Source organism: Python bivittatus, unplaced genomic scaffold (assembly GCF_059951505.1).
Source record: "Python bivittatus isolate LINGU-HERP-01145 unplaced genomic scaffold, Pbiv_v1 ctg000020_np1212, whole genome shotgun sequence".
NCBI lineage: Eukaryota > Metazoa > Chordata > Lepidosauria > Squamata > Pythonidae > Python > Python bivittatus.
The window spans coordinates 97173422-97192962 of NW_028277030.1; the positions used below are offsets into that span (position 1 = coordinate 97173422).

A 19541-nucleotide genomic window follows, 5' to 3' on the forward strand; every position below is an offset into this window, starting at 1 on the left:
GAGTAGAGGATTCCAGTTGATTTCCACTTTCCCCTCCTGGTATTCTAGACATTTTTAATCTCTTTGTATCACTGCATTTGAGTTCTGCTTATGGGGACGTTTACATTGCTTTCAGTTATCACTGATGTGACCTTCATGATAGGCTCTCATAGACTGCTTCTGTCACCATAGATTTGGTTTCCACTGCTGCAAGGGGATTTTGGAGTAACCCTGTTCCTCTGCTATTTACATTCAGAAATAGGATAGTCTTGGGCAGGTTGCTGCCCCATGATATGTAAAACTGTACAACAGCTTTTGTTAGTTTTGAGTGACAGAAAGTATCTTTAAAAACATGGCTTTTCTCCCAGGCTTTGAACTAGGTGGGTGGTGGGTCTCTTGTGGGGCCCTGCATGTTAAGTTGGATGTTTTATTGCTCTCCTGGATGTGTGTTGTTGTTTCTCTTTGGTTGTTGTTTTTGGATTGTTTTTATGGATGTAAGCTGCCCAGAGACACTGTGGAGTTGGGCAGCTTTATAAATCTGATAGATGGATGGATGTTGTAGTACTCTGGGGCTTTATGTAGTAGTTTAATTTTTTACAAGAGTGGGAAGAGATGTTTGTTTCTGTTTCCCACTGCTGCAGTGCTATCTCCCATTTTCCAGTTTACAGTTTCTGCAATAGCGGTGGTATTTTTTTCTTTGAAATGTTTTTGGGTGGAGAAGATGGAGAGGTCAGACTGAACTGAGTGAGCCAAGTCTAAATACAACAGCTGGCTAATATAGTAGTACCATTTTGCAAAAATGTGGTTTGTATTATTTTTGTTAACACTAGAAACAAAATCAAGCTGGTTTCACAGGCCTTGCATCTCAAGGACAGAAGAGGGATGCTTGTATTGATTCATTGTTAGGAAAAACTTGGTGCAAGTACAAGTCTGCACAAATCCATCCAGCCAAATGCAGTCTACTAGTGATATAGGATAACTCACCAGAGCCCATCAGGCTTTTTTCTGTTTATCAACTGTCTGGATTTGCAAGACCCAAGAATTACAGTTTAGTGAGTCCTAAATTATCCTGCTCTGCCTTAATGTAAATCACTGCAAAATGTGATGGGTTTACACAATGATGCTGAGAATGCAAACATTATCTGAAAAACTATTGCATGATAGAAACATGAGATCATTTTTAGCATCCAGCTTAGTAAACTTGGGTACCAGAAACATTCCAGAATACTACTTTTGTAGCAGCTTAGATAGCAATTGTATTTAATGAACAAATTGCAAAGAGCCAAGAATACAGTGCTCTTTGTGTGATATGTTGCTCAAAGCTAAAATTTAAGGTTTGATTAGGGTTAGGGTTAGTACAGGAGTACAGGGGTTAGACTGGCAAAGGGAAGACATGGCTTCTGCTTTATTTCTAGAGGTCATGTTTACACAACTGTAGATGTCACTAGAGGAATGTATCAGATGTTTTTAAATGGGCCAACCAAGAATTCCAGCAATGACACACACTTTTATTAGAATTCCCAGTGCTTTCACAAATATGATAAAGTCACAGTCTCTATAGAAGAACACAGAACTGCATTTTTAACCCTCTTGTACTGCCAAGAATTGTAGAAGAGCTCCTCCCTCCCAAATATAGTGCCAAAATATAGAAAACTGTATTGACAGACACCAAATTGTTATCATGTGAGAGTTGTAAGTCTCTGTTTGTGCAGAAGTCATTCATCTACCTAGTCCTTAATGGTTGTAGTGGGGAGGGATAAATGAAAAGATTGAGAGTCAAAGATGGCTTAATCACAGGAACTGAAGGAAATGGGGCAGAAGAAACTGAAAAGCAAAGATTTTTTATGATGATGAATGACAGAAATTCTGATTTGCCAGCAAGAATGGAAAGAAGTGAAAAGATAAAGAAGAACTAGAGGAAAATGGGAGTTTTTATGCAGAAGGCAACAAACAGGAGGTTGTAGAGAATGGAGTGCTGAGTACTCAGAGGAACTTTTAAAAATATGATGGGAAATTAGAAAATCAGTCCATACACTGATTTGAACTTAGTATTAAATGTATTTCCACAGTTGTGTTACCTTTTTTCAGAAATGAGCAGTCATATTCATGTAGGCTCTTCAGATAGTTACACTCTGGTCACCTCATGATTGGACTATTGCAGTGTGCTCTACATGGGGCTACCCTTGAAGACCATCTGGAACCTATAGCTGGCTCAAAATGAGCAGTAATGGGCACTTTACATTATGCCCATGTGAGAAATAAATTCTGCAATAAATTCAAATGTAATACCAAATTGTGGTTTGTCATGTGGGTGAATATAGCAAGAGACTTAGATTCCTGTTTTCACTTTCTTTTCACAAACTCTTATTCCTATCCTTTTCCTAGGAATAAGGCAAAACATGGCTTATTGTTCTCTCTAAACAGGGAAAATATGGTTTGTATTTAATCCCATAAATTAGGATTGGAAACCTGGAATTTCTGGTTTGGTTTGCTGGCCTCCTTAAACTAGCAAACTGTATTCTGCATCAAGCAATGGAGGGAAAAAATAATGCATGAAGGGAAAGAGGCAAGATAAGAGCATTTGATCACCCCATATAGGTAGTCCTCGATTTACAACCACAATACGGACTGGAAAATTCATTGTTAAGTGGTGCATTTGTTAAGTGAGGTGTTGTGTGACTCCACCCAATTTTATGACATTTTTTTGTGCTGGTCATTAAGTGAATCATGTCATCTTTAAGCAAATCTCACAGTCGTTAAGTGAATCACACAGTTCCCAATTGATTTTGCTTGTCGGAAGCTGTCTGGGAAGGTCACAAATGGTGATCATATGACCCCAGGATGCTGCAACCATTGTAATCACATGCCAGTTGCCAAGCACCCAAATTTTGATCATATGACCACAGGGACACTGTGTCAGTTGTAAGTGTGAGGGCCAGTTGTAAGTCATTTTTTCCAGTGTTGTTGTAACTTTGAATGGTTACTAAATGAATGATCGTAAGTCAAGGACTACTTGTAGTCTGGTACTGTATGAAGTAGCCGTTTGTCATCTCCTTCCGCCCCATTAGGGCCATGTTTATGCCATGAACCTGTGACATGGTACCTAATCCAACATGTTGTGAGTAGCTTTGTATTAGGCCTCTTTTCCCAAATGTTTCCATAACAGTTCCAGAAAAAAAAATGCGATTTTCAGCTTGATGCCTTCCACAGAACCTTTACATAGCCAGTATTAGCTATAATTTTATTTTTCACATACTCCTAGCAATTATTTAATTTATTAGGCTAGTACCCCTCATTTTCCTTCTACCCTTTTTAAAAATACATAAAATTTACAAGGTTAGTTTTATTTAGCCTGCAGATAGAACACTATTTTTTATTGAGCATGTTAAATAAAATATATAAACAAGTACAAGAAGGAATATGAAAGAAGAATAAAATAATATAATTCAAATGAATAAACTGGGGATTTAAAAATTTTATGGAGGTTATTAGTTTCTGACATACCATTGATTAGTTGTGAATAGTTAAGCATATTGTATATATTTTATCACATTAAAAGGCTACTAGAAATGAATATCAACAACCATGTTAACACAATATAAATCACTAAATAAAGTCATATGTTATAATAAGCTTGATTCATATTACTAAGAATCTATTCTGGTTTAATTATCTTATGAAATTCTATGCATAGATAAACCCAGATTTGGGGTGTGGTACCAATCCATGTATTAGATTATAGTCTAGGAATGATTTCCTGTCTGAGCTGAAATCTGTGTCAGATTTACTTTTAAGGTGCAAAGTATTGCTTCTTAATAGTAGTGTGAATTCTGTGTTACTGCATCCTTTCCCATGCATGACAGGATTCAAATTTCATTCTGAGGCTTGGAAGCTCACTGCTTGTTTTGTAACTGAGAACCTTGACCGCTAAGTGGTATTGGGGACCATCTGATACTGATGGTTATGTTAACTGTCTTGTAATGTACATAACAGGACAGGTTCATTAAGGGTTTTAAGCTAGCATAACTCTCTTTGGAGTCACCCATATACCATCCAGGTTGTGGCATCCCAATGCCACTGAGAGCAACAGCTGTGATTTACAATCCTTCAGGAGGCCTTTTACAACCCATGCATAACTGCTTTCATCTTTGAGAATGTATTGCACAATTCCTAAGGAACCACAAATTACTTCACTCCAAGAAAGTTCCATTGGTCCATGTTGGGAGAAGAGCATTGTGATACATATGTGGAAGATAAGTTCAGATAGCATGGTCAGTTAGACCTAGGGTGAGCCCTGTTTTATCATTCAGAAAGCCTTAATTTGTCTTCTGAACTGGGACTCCTAGCTGGTTGTGCTTCTTACACTGAAGAATTGCAGATCAGGTTTACAGTTTCTGGCTTGTTTGGGAAGAGAAAGATAGGAATCCTCATTCAGATAACACACTGATTTTTAAAATAATCCTAGTTTAATTGTTCCTGCTAGTGGGAAATATTGAAATGAGAAAGAAAATATTGCATGCATGTGTAAGCAGTCTATGAATGATAAACAGGATGCCACGCAAACTAGCTTCCTTTCTTGCCTCCTCACTATCTTTTCATAGTTCCCAGTACTATTTTTAGAAGTGAAAGAGGGGGATCCCCTTTCTTGGGATTTACTCAAGGATGCATCTGGCTGCGTGTCATTTGAATGAAAGACTGTAAGGTTAAGCAAATGGACCACCTTTATCTTAGTTCAGTTTTCTAAATGTAGAATATTTCTGTACAAATTTTCTATTGATTGATGCTGCTTTGTTTCATTAGGGAACTTCCATTCCTCTTTGAAAGTTGCCTAGAAACGAATATATCTTGATTCCTAATGAATACTTACTGGCACTGCATCCTTCCTTGGTTTATCATGAAAGAACAATCACTTTGGATCATCTTAATCACAAGAAATAATAATTCTTAATTACAAGAAATGCATCTACCAGGCACTATGCAAAATATGCCCCATTGACATGTCTCTGTCAGCCTTAAATTGGGAGTTAGAGGTGGGGGGAGGGACTGCAATTAATTTAGTAGAACCACTTGGTGTGTTTAGCTCATTGGCTCTCAACGGGGGCAGTACCGCCCCCTGGGGAGCGGTGGGAGGATGCTGAGGGGCGGTGAACTTGTTTTGGGCGGTAGGGGGGCGGTGGGCATGTTTTGGGCAGTAGAGGGGCGATGAGCATGTTTTGGCATTCGAACTTAATTTTAAAACTCCCAAAAATATTTATTAAATCGATTATCCAGTTTACACCATTTGTACTAGCAATAAAACGAACTTACGCGACGGCTGCCCTCACGCACTTCTAAGAATGGTGAGACGAATTTGTATTCTAGGTAGGCTGACCTTGAAGAACTCAACACTACGATTCTTCTCCGATCCCAACCAGCACAGCGCATGCGTCAGCTGTTTTCCCGCGTGATTAATTGCAGCGTGTGCGTCAGCTGTCTTCCCGCGCGATTAATCACAGTGCGTGCGTTGAGCGTCCTTTCAATATGAATGTTTGATTTGACCTGTGTTTCTTGAGTTGCTTTTCGTTCGCTTCATTTCTGTTTTTTCCCCTCAGTTTCGATTTACTTTCATTGTTTATTTGGCCAGTCGGCTAGGTAAGTGCGCTTATTAGTTCTTTATCGTGGTCGTGAATTATTAATTTTGAGAAACTAATGAAACTTTGAAAGCCAGCTTCCAGAATGGTGATCGTCTCACAGAATTTTGGCTTCAAAGTAACATCAATCGCCTCTACCCAGGACTGTGGACTATCATCAAAAAAATTTTTAGCGTATTTTTTGCTGTTTTTTTAATTATCTAATTAAGAATAAAGAATTTTTAAACATTAAAAAAGCATTTGCAAAAAAAATAAAAAAAATAAAATTAAAAATTAAAAAAAATTAAAAAACAAGCATCAAAAAAATAAACGTATTTACAGCATTTTGAAATAAACGTATTTACATAAAAGAGCATTTAAGAATTTTTTTTTGCATTAGTCATTTTAATTTTAATAAAAGGAATGCAATTACCTTCCAGGGCAAAAGTATCGAGTTAAATCGAACAAATTTGGTGTGTAAATCTACTGAAAAAAATTACTTAAAATTTTTGCCTTTTATAATTCAGTAACACCCCCCCCCCATACCCTAAATTACAGGATTTTCACAAAGGGGGGCGTTGAAAAATTTTCCGCTCCTTAGGGACATGGCAGCTTCAAAAAGGTTGAGAATCACTGGTTTAGCTTGAGATAGGGCAAAACCCACACAAACAAGTCAAGTGGTTTTATCAGACCTTACTCCTGATAGCCACCTGGATATACCCATGGCATTTTCTTGATAGCAGTATGGAAGAGGTTTGCCAGTGCCTTCTGTCTGGGTAGAAATACAACCATGGTATAAAAATAGAAACATTCTCCCAGCTCACTAATCAGGTCACTGAGCCCAAATAAGAAAATACAATTATATTGCTACATGCCCCAAAACCAACAAGCAGATAACCATTTAGCAGCACTGAGAAGAAAGCTGCTTGTATCAGCTCTGGGACTAATGTAAAGTTTAGTTATTTGTTTGTTTACAATTATTTGTTTGCTGCCTCTTCTCACATCTCTAATGTAAAGTTGTTCCATTGAAGAGAGAGAAGCTGTATAATAAAGAGAAAGAGAATCTGATATAACGGTAGTCCATCCAGTCCATTCCACTGGTGTATTTTGAATGTCTCAACTAGTAAAACTGAGGCAATCCCCATCCTGGTCAGCAGATAATTCAACTTCCAGAATGATCAATGGTCATGGAGGAGAATGCTGGAAATTTTCCAGAGAGAACTGAGCATAGGGAAGACTGTCCTAAAATGTCATGATAGTGCATTCTACCAGCATAAATAGTTTCCTCCAAATGCTGTAGCTTGGGGAAAGGCAACACTTTGAGGCCAGTGATCACATTTGGAATTTTGAGAGCATGTTGTAGGAGTTCTACAAATGGCTCTCATATGGCCATGATTAGTTACGCAGTACTTTTACCTGAAGTCAAACTGTTGATGTTACTTCTTGTCATCCCCTCTAGGCCTGTAAGATGTTCTCTGCCACTCCCAGCTTATGTCTTTTCTAAGGAGAGAGAACCATTATAATAAAGCTAAAGACTGCCTAATGGGAGCACAGAGTCATTTTTATAAAATAAGTTAATGTTAAAGGCTGATGCTTTGCCTTGCAGCATCTCAGGTTTTTATTTTTTATTTTTTAATCTAGAAAATTAACAAATAGGTCAGGGTAGGGCAGGAATCTAAGGAGGCAAAATTATTCAGAACAACAGAGGAAAGCTTAACAAAAGGATATATGTGTATGTTTGTGTTTTCCCCTAGTTCTGCAACTGTCGATTATTTGTACTTTACTACTCATATTTGGGCCCTGTGTGAAGTTGCATAGGGGCTCTTTGGAAGGTGCAAGTGACAGTAAGCAGCATATTTCATTTTAATTCAATTCTAAAATATTTGGGTTTAAAGAAAATAATGGGATTTGATGGCAGGTTTCAAGCCCCATGCAGCAAGGCAAGGCAAGGCCAAGCAAGTAAGAACAACGTGGATTTCAGTAAAGAATATGTAATGCTAGACCAGTGTTTTTCAAACTTGGCAACTTTAAGATGTGTGGACTTCAACTCCCAGAATTCCCCAGCCAGCATGGGGAATTCTGGGAGTTGAAGTCCACACACATCTTAAAGTTGCCAAGTTTGAAAAACACTGGTCTAGACTAAAGTAAATAATTTTGGAATCTAATCTTGGAAACTTCAAGAATTTCCTACTCTTTTATAGTGATTTCCATAAGGCAGAGTCTTTCTGAATTATTTGAAATGCTTCTTTTGAGGTTTCTTTTCACCCGGGCTGAGTTGCTATTTATGAGGTAAGCTGCCAATGGACTTTCCTTCTGTTTCTTGATTGTTTATGTCTATTCTCCCTTCCATTCTCTTCCCATCCTCCATACAATCTCTCACCTCCATAATAGCAGTAAGGCTGACACTCTTTGCTTACCTCTTTGCATGTAACGTCTGCAAAATTCAGGAGGATTTTTTCTTAGTGAATGAGGTGTAGTGGGAACGCTATCTGTGTATCTACTGTGACCTGAGCATAACATCACATTGTGACGTTTTGCTGAATATTTTCAAAAATAAAAAAAAGTATTTTATGAAATGTTATTCAAAGGTAAAATACATTTTTATCTTGAATTAGAATTGGAGCCTGATATTTTGTCTTTAAACAATTTGATACTGTTTGCTATTATAGCTTCAGTAGAAAGGCAGCTGGAAATGGCCCTGGTGACACAGAACAGCTTTTTCTCACTTACTGCCAGCAATTGCATAAAAACTGTTTGACTCAAGGGTGTTTCCCTAATACGTGAATTAGACATGCTGTCTCTTGTTCTGGATTTTAAAGCCAGATGATAGAAGAGCCAGTGTTCAGAGGCTTGATATGTACAAAGGGGTAAGCTTCCAGAGTCATTTAGATAACTAAAAAAATAATAATAATCTGGCTACAGGTGATAGTCTAGGCACGTTAGTGATAACTATCTGCTCTTATGGAAAGAGTTGGATCTACTCGTTGCATTCAGTTGACTAATGCCAGTTTATATTTGTAGATTGAGCAGGGGTGAGTAATGCTGTAGTAAGAAATTTGATGGTGGCTTGAAGTCATGGATCACCAGATTGCTTTGCCAAAGTTCTTGTCTGCTTTAGCAATAGAAGCTTTCAAGAAGCCTGCATGAAATTTGTCTCAGCTAATCAATCCTTCTCACCCGAACTAATTGTTATGGTTAGCAGGTGTCAGACTGCTTTTGGTCTGGCATGGCCTGTTCCTCACTGTATGTTATATACAATGAAAGGTCCCATGAGCCCAGGAGGATAAAAGAACATGGAGGTTCTGCTTTGCATTCATTGGAGATCTGAAAGCAATTGGATAATTGGAAATAACAACAAGTTCTTAGTCCAGAGAGAAAGCAGCTTGCCAACTTCAGTTTACAATATGGAGCTGATCTGAAAGTGAGAAATGCACTTGATGTGTATTAGAGGGTGTACTCCTTTTGTTGCAGAACAAAACAAGTACATAAAATATGTGCAGTACTTCTATGTCAACCCTACTCCATGGTACTCAGCAAAAATATTTACAAAAAAAAAAAAAAAACTCTCAAGAAATACCTTAAAAAAAAATTAACGAATATGTTTTCTTTCTCAAAATGTATTTCTTGCACAGCAGTGTTGTGCCATAGTCATTCTTATATATGTTCGTTCAGTGTTAAGATCTGTATATTGCTGTTAATTGAAGTAGGCTAAAGTTACTGGCTCTGTTTTCTTTTTCTGGCTTACCTATCCTCCTATGGTTGGCATAGTTGATTACTAGAAGGCCATAATTCATAGCTAGTAAGTTCTTGTAGATTTATCGGTTCCATTTTACGGTTTTGTCTTCTCATAGTCTAGAAACTTGCACAATTTGTTATTTCCACTCAACCCTTGAGGCAAACAGGCTAGTGTAGTGATATATGAAACAGTTCTACATATTTGAAAACAATCACAGCCTCCTTGGAATTTATAAACCTTTCTCTTCTGTAGTTGTCAGAAGCACTGGATTTTGGGGGAAAAGATATTTCTCAATTTCTGAGGTATGCAGCATGATGGGGACCACCACTGTCACCACAGAAACCTCCCTTGGTGCCTGTCAGGCTCTGGGTCCCATCTGATTAAAACTATTTAATCAAAAAGGGACTAGGGGCTGGCATGCCCCAAATGGGCCACATAAGCTTTCTTAGAACATGTAGGTAGCTGCAATCCAGTGCATTGCATAAATGCCTACCTGCCCATAAGAAAGGATGTTAAAAAGCAGGGATCATAGAATGTATGAGTTGGACAGTATCTAATAGATCATTGGTTCAGCCCTCTGCTTAGGAAAAACCCTACTAAACCTCCCTGATAGATGACTCCCAACCTCCATTTGAAATCCTGTAGTGAAGAGGAATTCTGTATTCAATGACTACTGTTGTCAGAAATTCCTCCTAATGGAATGGGTAGGGACCATCTTGGAGGGCCAGGATGTAGGTATTTGTGGGTATTTGGGTACATCAGAGCTTTATAACTAGTTGGGTCTCTCATAGCTACCAGTTTGTGAACTGGATGTTTCTCAGTCATTCTAGAGTGTGCTTGTAACATGTTCTAAACATTCCATATGTGCCTCCCATGCCAGAAAAGGCTGTGCACCTACGGCTTTGATTGATTTGAGTGAGGGTGGTATTTATAAAAATATGCAATAAAGGTTGAGTACTTGTGTTGTGGTACACAGATCAAGTAGCTGATGCAGACAGCAGTTGTACATTTGCTTTGACAAACAACTTACTTCAGCCTTTCTCCAGCTAGTGCCCTTCAGCTATGCAGATCAACTCCTTTATTTCCCAGGCAGTGTGGCTGTAGCCACATAGCAGCAGGTTGTAGAAATCTGGTTTTTATCTTCATCCTGTAGAAATTCTTAATTTGATAGTCATAATAACAGTTTCTGCCAAATTTGACTCTTCAGATACCTCCAGTGGACAGCATGAGATGGAAGGTCAGAATCTGTAAACTCTGCCTATTTTGTACAACTGTAAATGTCAAAGCTGTATCTGCTACTCAGCAGTGACTTCAGTGACTTCATATGTGGGGTCTGTTTGCACTGTTTACAGTTTAATCCCAAAGAGTTGATTTTGCTGTAAAACAAAGATATTTTAACATTCAATTCACTTGTCCTTTTTTTTTCCCCTTAGCTAACTGTTCACCACCATGCCAGAATGGAGGGATGTGTCTACGACCACAGTTGTGTGTGTGTAAGCCAGGTACAAAAGGTAGCATTTGTGAGGATGCCACCAAGCAAGAAACTGTTTCACCTGGGGGATCAGGTCCTGCTACTCCACCCTGGCCTATCCCTCAGCGGTCAGTTCAGCAGATGTTTTCAAAGAAAGTGCACGTTCACCAGAAAGCAAATCCCATGACTCAGATGACATTCACACTCAAGCAGAAACCTCCTGGATTATCTCAGCAGACACAATCACAGTAAGCCTTTTCATTACTGTATGCATGCCAGTATGTTTTAAATTTGCTTTATAATACTGTGCTTTTATATTGAGTGCCCCAGCTTCCTTCACAGGCTGTTCTATAGAGATCTATATAAAGCTCTACACTTTTGACTGTTTCTCAATGTTTGGGATTAAACATTTTTCTAGAATTAAAGCTTGTGACACCATTTTTTAAAAAAACCAATAGGTATGATAAGTTCATTGACATAAATCCTGCTGTGGAACCTCAAAAAGAAAATGTTGATTAGATCAAAGGTCACCCACATTCTTCAGCATGCTTGTGCATAAACATGTGCGTGAACGCCCCCAGTCATAAATGCATGCATGCACACACAGCTCCTCCACCCCAAAAGCAATCTGAGCTGTATCATGATTGCTGCAGAGGAAGATTAATGCCTTTTGTAACTGAGATATCTTTCCTCAGCCGTCTTGAAGCAACTGACATTGCTCAAGAAGAAAGTTAAAATGTCTCCTGCCAGTGATTTTGGCTTCATAGATATCACCAGGATAAGGAAGGGAGGTTAAAGTTACCCAGTGTCCCCCCCCCCCCCCCCAGTTTCTGCCCATCTGACATTTTTAATTTCTGCATGAAGAAAGCATTTGAACCCCTGGGCCTTTAAGAAAATATTGTCAGCTACAACTCCCTTAGTGGGCCTGGAACAGAAAATAAGGACCTACAACTGGCCATACTAGAGACTCACCTTTGTTGTCCTTTGTCCTTTGGAGGTGAACAGAATTACTTACTTCATTTGCACTCACCCACATTTATGTCATTTTTAAAAAATTTACTTCTGGAGTCTACATCACACCAATGCAGTTCAAAAGAATTCTTAATGTGGGCTTTTATTGTTTTATCTTTTCTCCAGATAATGTAATATATCAAAGAAATGTGTTACGCTATTTTTCACTGAAATGATGTGAGGCATGGCAGTACTAGGCATCCACAATAACAATCTTAAAATAATCATTCTCAACCAGCTCCCCCACATACTTGCTGGAAACCAGTAGTTCTCACCTTTTTCCTAAAAGCTAAAGAAGGACATATGTTCCATATCACATTCAGGAGTGAATTCCATATTGAGGCCCTTACTAGTGAAGGTGTCTGGATAGTATACAAGCTGGCAGTTTTGTGGGTCCAAGCAAAGCTATTGTTATCAAGAATCAATACTTTTTTGAGGCAGGTATTGGTCTCTTAAGAACTATTTTGTTTCAATGAAATCTATTACTTGGAAGCTGAACAGGTCATCTCTTAGGATAGTCTTCCTTGGATCTCCTGCATTGATTAGGGGCTTGGATTAAAAGGGGTACAAGACAACTTCCACCTCTGCAGTTTATTTATTTATTTAAAATACGACCACCCATCTTAAAACCAGAACTTTGGGCAGCTTACTGTAATGGTATGTGGGAATGACCTTGGGAGATAGGAGGAAGAGCCGCAGACCAGACAACCATCATGTAAAAGATATCTCTGTCCACAGAAAGGGGTGGGTGAGTGGGAAGCATTTCAGAAGAGACCCTCCCTAGTTTTCTGGAGAGTAAAAGGAGAGGAGGGGAAAAATACTTTCAGTCTTGCAAGATTGATATTAACCCTTCAAGGTACTCCAGACAGAAACCACAACTATCTATCTATCTATATACTACTAAAACTCTCAGTGTTTGTCTATTTGTAATTTTCAGTTGGGTGAAAGGTGCATCATAGGGCAAGAACTTTGGAATCAACTGACCTCAAATGGGCTAACATAAAGAGTACATCCAAAATTTGGGAGCCATTACTCCTGTAGGATTGAAATTTGGCAAAGTTGTGGTGACTTCAATGCCATTGCGGCTTCCAACTATACTTCCCACAAACCTGTAGGTTGCATGACGCAAGGGAAGATGGGAGGGGCATATCCCTGCTCTGTTTCCCACCTTTCTCTGGCCTCTGTGCCCAATCGGCTGGTGGCAAGGCCTGATGGGTGAGTGGCAATTGGCTGCTTTGGGACTGAGGCCAAAATTTGAAATCTCTTAACAGCAGTGGGTGGCAAGGGAAGGTTGAGGGAGTGACTCAGATGCCTGCTGCTGAGGTAGGTCTGGCCGGGGGGCACCAGCGGCTGACGGGTGAGCCCTCTTCCTACCTGGAGGAAGGGGGCCCTTGGGGACACACCAAGATGGGGAGTGGGGTGCAGTTTTCCTCACAGTGCATGGCTCCCTTTGTTCTCCCTCCCCCCAGCAAAGTGGCAGGCTGTTCCATGGGTCAGCCAAGGAGGAAGAGGAGTGATTTCTGATGCTCCCTGCCAGCTTCCCACAAGCAAAGTCAGTGGGGAAGTCAGCAGAAGTCAGAAGTCGCTTTTACTCCCACTGCTTTTTTTGCCCATCCATGGTCATTCTGTTTCTCTGTTTAGGGAAGGAAATATCTCTGAAAGGATGACCCAGTGGGTCACAGGTTGTCTAGTGAGTACTTACTCTATCTTTATTGTAAGGTTACATTAACAGAATCTTCTGAAATACTTCCCATGCCCTCCCCCCCTTTCTTCTGTGGACGGAGATATCTTTTACATGATGGTTGTCTGGTCTGTGGCTCTTCCTCCTATCTCCCAAGGCCATTCCTACATACGATTATACTCACAACCATAGGATAGAACAATATCATACAAAAGGTAAAAACAAAAAACAGCTGGATCTCAAGGGGAAGGGTGTTCCATAGGTCAGGAGCTGCCACAGAAAAGGTACACTTCCTTGGTCCCACAAGATGGCAAAATTTAAGGGAAAGGACCTGCAGTGGATTTTTTAAAACAAGAATAGCAGAATATTTGAAAAAAACACAGCAATGAAAATGGCATGATTGATTGGCCATTGTCAAAAGTAATCTGATTAAGTTTTACAGTCAGAATGAATACTGTCTCTAGGGCAATGAGCTAACATCTGTGCTTGTACAGTTTCATTTTCCTATATTAAAAGTATCTCTTACTTATCAAAGCACAGCACAATGGGAGGAAATTGACTGCTTTAGGAAAGTAATAAAAATTCATATAAACAAAGTGGTGCTTTATGTATAAATCATAGTGTTTCTTCTGTCTAGGTTGTTTAATTATTGCAGTCCCTGTTATTGTATATAAGAATTTAAAGTTGAAAATATGTAAATGGGAGGATTGTGTTTACAGTTAATTTCTTTTTATTTATATCTTTTGTGAGGCTTTTGTTAGATTAGGAATAGGCAATATGTGGCCCTTCAGATGTTAGATTCCAACTTCCATTATTCCTGGCTGCTGTGCAGGATGGGAGTGATACTGAGTTACAGTTCTACGCCTCTGCCCCTTTCAGTCCTTTCGTATCTGAATGGTTTCATGTATAGGAATGGTTTCCTATAGCCTACATATGTTCAGAGAATATAACAGGATTTCAAGTAGTGTTTCTGCAAATGGAAGAGCTCCTGTTTATGGAAGAGGAAGTGATTTGGGGCAATGTTCTTTACTTAATATTCTCCTAAGCCATTTTTCCCTCCCCTGCAGTCTATTGCAAAGAGTCCTAGAGCCTCCTGAGTAGATTTTGGGGGTCTAAAGGGCTGTTGAGAAAGGACAGAATAAATGAAAACTGTTCCTTCTTCCCCTCCCATGAGTACCAACCTCCTTTTGTAGAATCTCTGGGGCCAACACTGTGAACTAGCAGGATGGAAGTAGTGGGAATCAGTTTGAATAGACTGGAAACCTAAGCAACTGCCATCCTATGAAAGGCTATTTCGTGACCCCTTTTTATGTGAGTTAGCTGATTCACTCTATGCTGTAGCTGAGTACGTCTGACAATTTTACTTGATTGCTTACTGGCCTGGTGAGCACTAGTTACATTGATCAGAAGTTGCTGTGTGTATTCATAAGTAGGATAGAAGGAATTTGAGATTTCAGAATGTGGAAAGAAAGCAAAGAGATTCAGTCATCACTGCTTGAAGAGTTCTCATTCAAATAAATTCAGAGTACCGAAGTTCAGATTACCTTCAATTTGCATGGCTGAAACAGAACAAGGGATACTTCCCAACCTTTCAATAATACTTTGTGAAAAATGAGCCCCTTTTACAAATGTTCAGAATTCAGAATTGCTATTTTTAAAGAGACTTTAGGAGCCCTTGTCTTTTATCTTGAATTGTAGGTATTTACAAGAAAGAGCTCTGAAGTGCCATTAACACCTGCTTCTCCACTGAGACGTAAACTTTCATACACGAGATTGTTGTATGCTTGCCTATAGTGATGTCTGCCTAGCAAAACCTTTTCTTTGGTGCATTTAATTGAAATTGCAAAAACTATCTTATTCAACTTTATGCAAAACTAAATCATTGTTTTATTATTCTGTGGTCTCCAATTTGAGGTCAGACTTTTTGAACACATGACATTGTTGGCTAGTTTTCAAAGGGATTCCTTGCTAGGCCATATGCTATAATAAACTTTATTGTAATCCTGTCACATTTATTATGCGGTACTGGTATGATATTTTAGTTAGCAGTGTTTCTTTTGGCTCTGAATTGAAATAATTTTATTTTAATGTATGTATTTGTAGGGGGAAGAAAGTGGAAAGTATATTGAATAAAATAAATGAAAATATATAATATTCAGTGAAAGAATAAATCATTTCTAGAGTTTTGGAAATACAAAGCTAATACAATATATTTACTGTTATGCTGTTGGGCAGTAGGTGGCAAACTTCACTTTTCTTTTTCCTTTTCCATGTATTTATTTTCAAACTACAGATTGCCAAAATTTCAAGAGGGTGATTTTGAGTTCTCTGCAAGATGTAATTTCTTGGCAGCAAGATTTTGATTGACCTCTTTTTTTGCACAACTTGAACATTGAGTAGTTGGGCCTTTTTTTCTTCCAGAGGGTAGTTGAAATGTGAATAAATGCATAAATTATTGTTTCTGGGCTGGATTTAACAAAAATATTACTAATATGGCCAATACATTGCAAATGAACAAGTATCTGCCAAAGACAGCTCTACTTAATTTGTATCATGGGTCTCTGTCATGTACATCTTCCCTAGTTGTGAGGATCTCCTATGAAAGCTCAATTCCCAGATTATCACACCTCATTTGCCACAAACAAAATGCTTGGCTGAAGGAAATGAAAAGAAGGAAATACTGGCTTAAATTCCTTCCTAAGGAAGAATGCCAGTTACAAGGAAAGCGGGTACTAGTGAATATTACTTGTCTAGTTCTTCCAGTGGGAGAGTTCTGTGAGCAAATCTGATTTTAAATCAATGGATTGATCCTAGAAGGTTTCTTCCATGTCATTCATAAATGCCCATAGCTGACATAATACTGCCCTAAGAAGAATGGACCAAAAATAATCATTCTATGTGTGAACGGTTCACATGATCAAGACGCTGATACATGGCACATAACTGCTTCTATGTTGAAAAGGGCTGACATATTTTTGTGCTACTTTGAGCAGGAGAACAGATGAAAACTGTAGTAGAAATCCTCAACACTCTCACCTATACCCACCTGTAGTCCTCCCCCTATAAATGTTAATGTGGCCCTTAGCCACAAAAAGCTTATCCACTCCTGATTAGCAGAGATGAGAGTTACTTTGTCATGCTTTTCAGGGGCTTGTTAACAAGCTGGCTGTGGAATTCTGGGAGTAGAAGTCCACATATCTTCAAGTCATCAAGGTTGAGAAACAATGGGCATATTAAGGAATTGTTTCCTGCTATATGAACTTGCCCTGCAGCTGACACAAAGTGACTTCTCCTGATAATCTTGCCTTCCAAGATTTGGCCGGTGGGTACTGGAGATACATGGTATGCCCCAAATGTGGATTGCTTGATTAGTGTCATCCTTGTACTATATATTTCTGCTTCTGTGAAAAGTTTCATTTGACCTTTAAGCAGCTGATTATATTGTTTGTTCTGGATGAAAAGCTTCTCCTGGTGCCCTACTTAGCATGGTTTCAGGCTCTGGGCTGCAGAGAGTTTTTTGAGAATTTACACACAACACTTTTTCCACTTCTGAATCCCTCCAAACTGTTTAGAAGCCAGCTAATGCAGTCATCTTTACCACTGTAGATCTTGGAAAGCAAGAAACAGGCAAGGAAAGAGCCCAAACCCTGAGTGATTATTGTCAAAGAATAGCTGCAATACCACCAAGCCACCCTTCCTTTGTTGCATTGAAAAACCTATTTTTACCTGTGATGATGAAAGACAGCATGCTGGTAATTTTTCAGTCAGACTTTCTTCTCAGTAGCTGTATCCATAGTGACATGCTGAAGTGACTGGAATTGGGAGGGAGGGGTGTAAATTCTAAAGTCCGCTTACAGACAGGCACCAGGATCAGAATACTAGAAGTTGCCTTGGAGGAGAAGAGACAGTTCTGGAAGAACAAAAGTCCTATCATCCTTAACCACACACAAAAGGGAATGCAACCCACAAAAAAAGGAAAACTAGGAATTTGTTAGCAACTCTGTATCCATGAGGTAATCACTTGAAGCCCCCCCTCCTACACACACACACACACAAATCAGCAGCATGACACCTTTTGCAGATGGATGATTGCCACAAAAGGAAAGGGGGAATTCTTGTCAATTTTCCCTCAGCTTTCTTTCTTTGTCTGTCACCAAGGGAACAGATGCAAGAATCTGCAAAGAGACAAAAGAGTCCAGCTTAAATCCTGTTGCATTTTAAAGTTGAATCAGCAGGATAGTGTGCAGTTGTCTGATGATACGCAAAAATAATCTAAACAGTTTCTGTGAAGAATGACCTGTGAAGCTGTCAAGGCACCTTTCCTCTTTAAGGACCTGTACATAGAATGCTAGGTGGGCTGAAACTGGAAAGTTGGGTGGGACAGGAGTTCCTGTTGATGGGAAAAGAGACAATTCACAAGCTCTGCAGGGCTTCATTGTTGCAGATGGCAAAACTTTTTTTAGTTATTACAGAAATAAATTTGTTCAGTTGAACACAGATGACAGCAAGAGAACACAGAGCTAGAGATCATTTTGGAGTAATGCAAATAGCCCATGTAGAAACCACTCTTAGTTTTCCCTTTGAGTAATTCATTTATGTTTTACGTTACTCACCTGTTGATCGAAAGGTGGAATGAAATTTTACGTTTTAAAAAATTCTTAATATTTAAGAAATAGTTTTGTAGATTAGAACTAGGATGGGAAGCTACACAATGAAAGAAAAAGCTGCAGTATTTGGCATGTATCCTTTTGATCCAATCTCAGCGATATTTTAGGGTGATACAAGTAGTCTTCAACTTATGACATTTGTTCAGTGACTGTTCAAAGTTACTGCAGTGCTGAACGAAGGGACTTATGACCCATGACCAAAGTTATGGCCACTGCAGCACCCTCGCAGTCATGTGATCAAAATTCAGGTGCTTGGAGGCCTGCCCGCCCTTATAACCGCAGGGGCACTTCAAGTCCCCCTATCCGCCTATCTCCCCCCATCTATGCCTTTTGGCCCCCAGCTGCCCTGCACTCCACTGCCCCAGCTGACCTTCGCTGTCTTCTTGCTCCTGCTGCTGACAAGGTGTGCCTGGTCTGGCTGCTGGACTGGGCTGAAGCTGGGCTTTGTGCTGCAAAAACAAAAACAAAAAAAAACACCGAAAAGCAGCCCCAGAGCCATGGCGTGCCAGAAAGCCCCTTTGTACCATGCTCCTGGGGCTGGCTTCATGCTGCAGAAAAAAAAAAAGTAAAAAGCAGCCCCTGAGCTGTGGCATGCCAAAAGGCCCCTTTGCGCTGTGCTCCTGGGCCGGGTTGGAGCTGGCTTCACATTGCACTGGCTGAGCATGGGCTGGGCATAGCTGGGGCTGGCTGGGCAAGTGAAGGTCAGCTGAGGCAGCGGAGCACAGGGTGGCAGGGGTCTCAAAGTGCAGGGTGGCGACTGCAGCTGGGACAGGGCTGGGGCAGCTGTATGGCAAGCAGCCCCAGAGCTGTGTGGTTCTGGGGCTGCTTGCTGCCCAACGAGGCAGAATGCAGGGCAACCAAAAGGTGAGGGGGAGATAGGTGGCTGGGGGTAGTTGGAGGCAGTTCCTTACCTTATTGAGGCTTGGGGCTGAGAGGGGCCAAGCCTGGAATGGTTTGGCTTGGGGTGGTTACTCACTTAACGACCCACAATTCTCAGTTAACGATGGCAACTGGGACTGTTGGGATTGCTGTCACTAAGCAATGTGGTCCCATGATATCTCACTTCACGACCTCATTGCTTGGCGATGGAAATTCCAGTCCCAATTGTGATCATAGGTCGATTACCTGTAGTCTCATTTTCTTTGGATGAAAATATTGGGAACCATTTAGAAACACAAGATTCCTTTTCTTTCTGTGTCCCTAACCCATCTATTCATCTTTTCTCTGGGTCATGTACATGACTATTTCCCTTGCAGATGTGCCTTTTTGCTCCTCCTTGCCCCTGTGGAACCTCCAGATTTTGTTTACCTCATCTTTTCTCCTTCATTCCAGTGTTACTCCAATTCCTAATTCTCTTTTACTTTGTATATAGCAGCTGTCCCCAGTT

General features: G+C 39.8%; 1 protein-coding gene across 4 annotated transcripts in view; it reads left to right on the forward strand.

The window, feature by feature from the left end:
* LTBP1 (latent transforming growth factor beta binding protein 1) overlaps positions 1-19541 on the forward strand; it is a 217763-nt gene that overhangs the window by 13802 nt on the left and 184420 nt on the right. For all 4 annotated transcript variants that reach the window (XM_007420643.4, XM_025166547.2, XM_025166552.2 and 1 more), the window contains exon 3: positions 10758-11043. In XM_007420643.4, coding sequence (XP_007420705.2) covers positions 10758-11043 — 286 coding nt within the window. The remainder of the gene's footprint in view (positions 1-10757; positions 11044-19541) is intronic.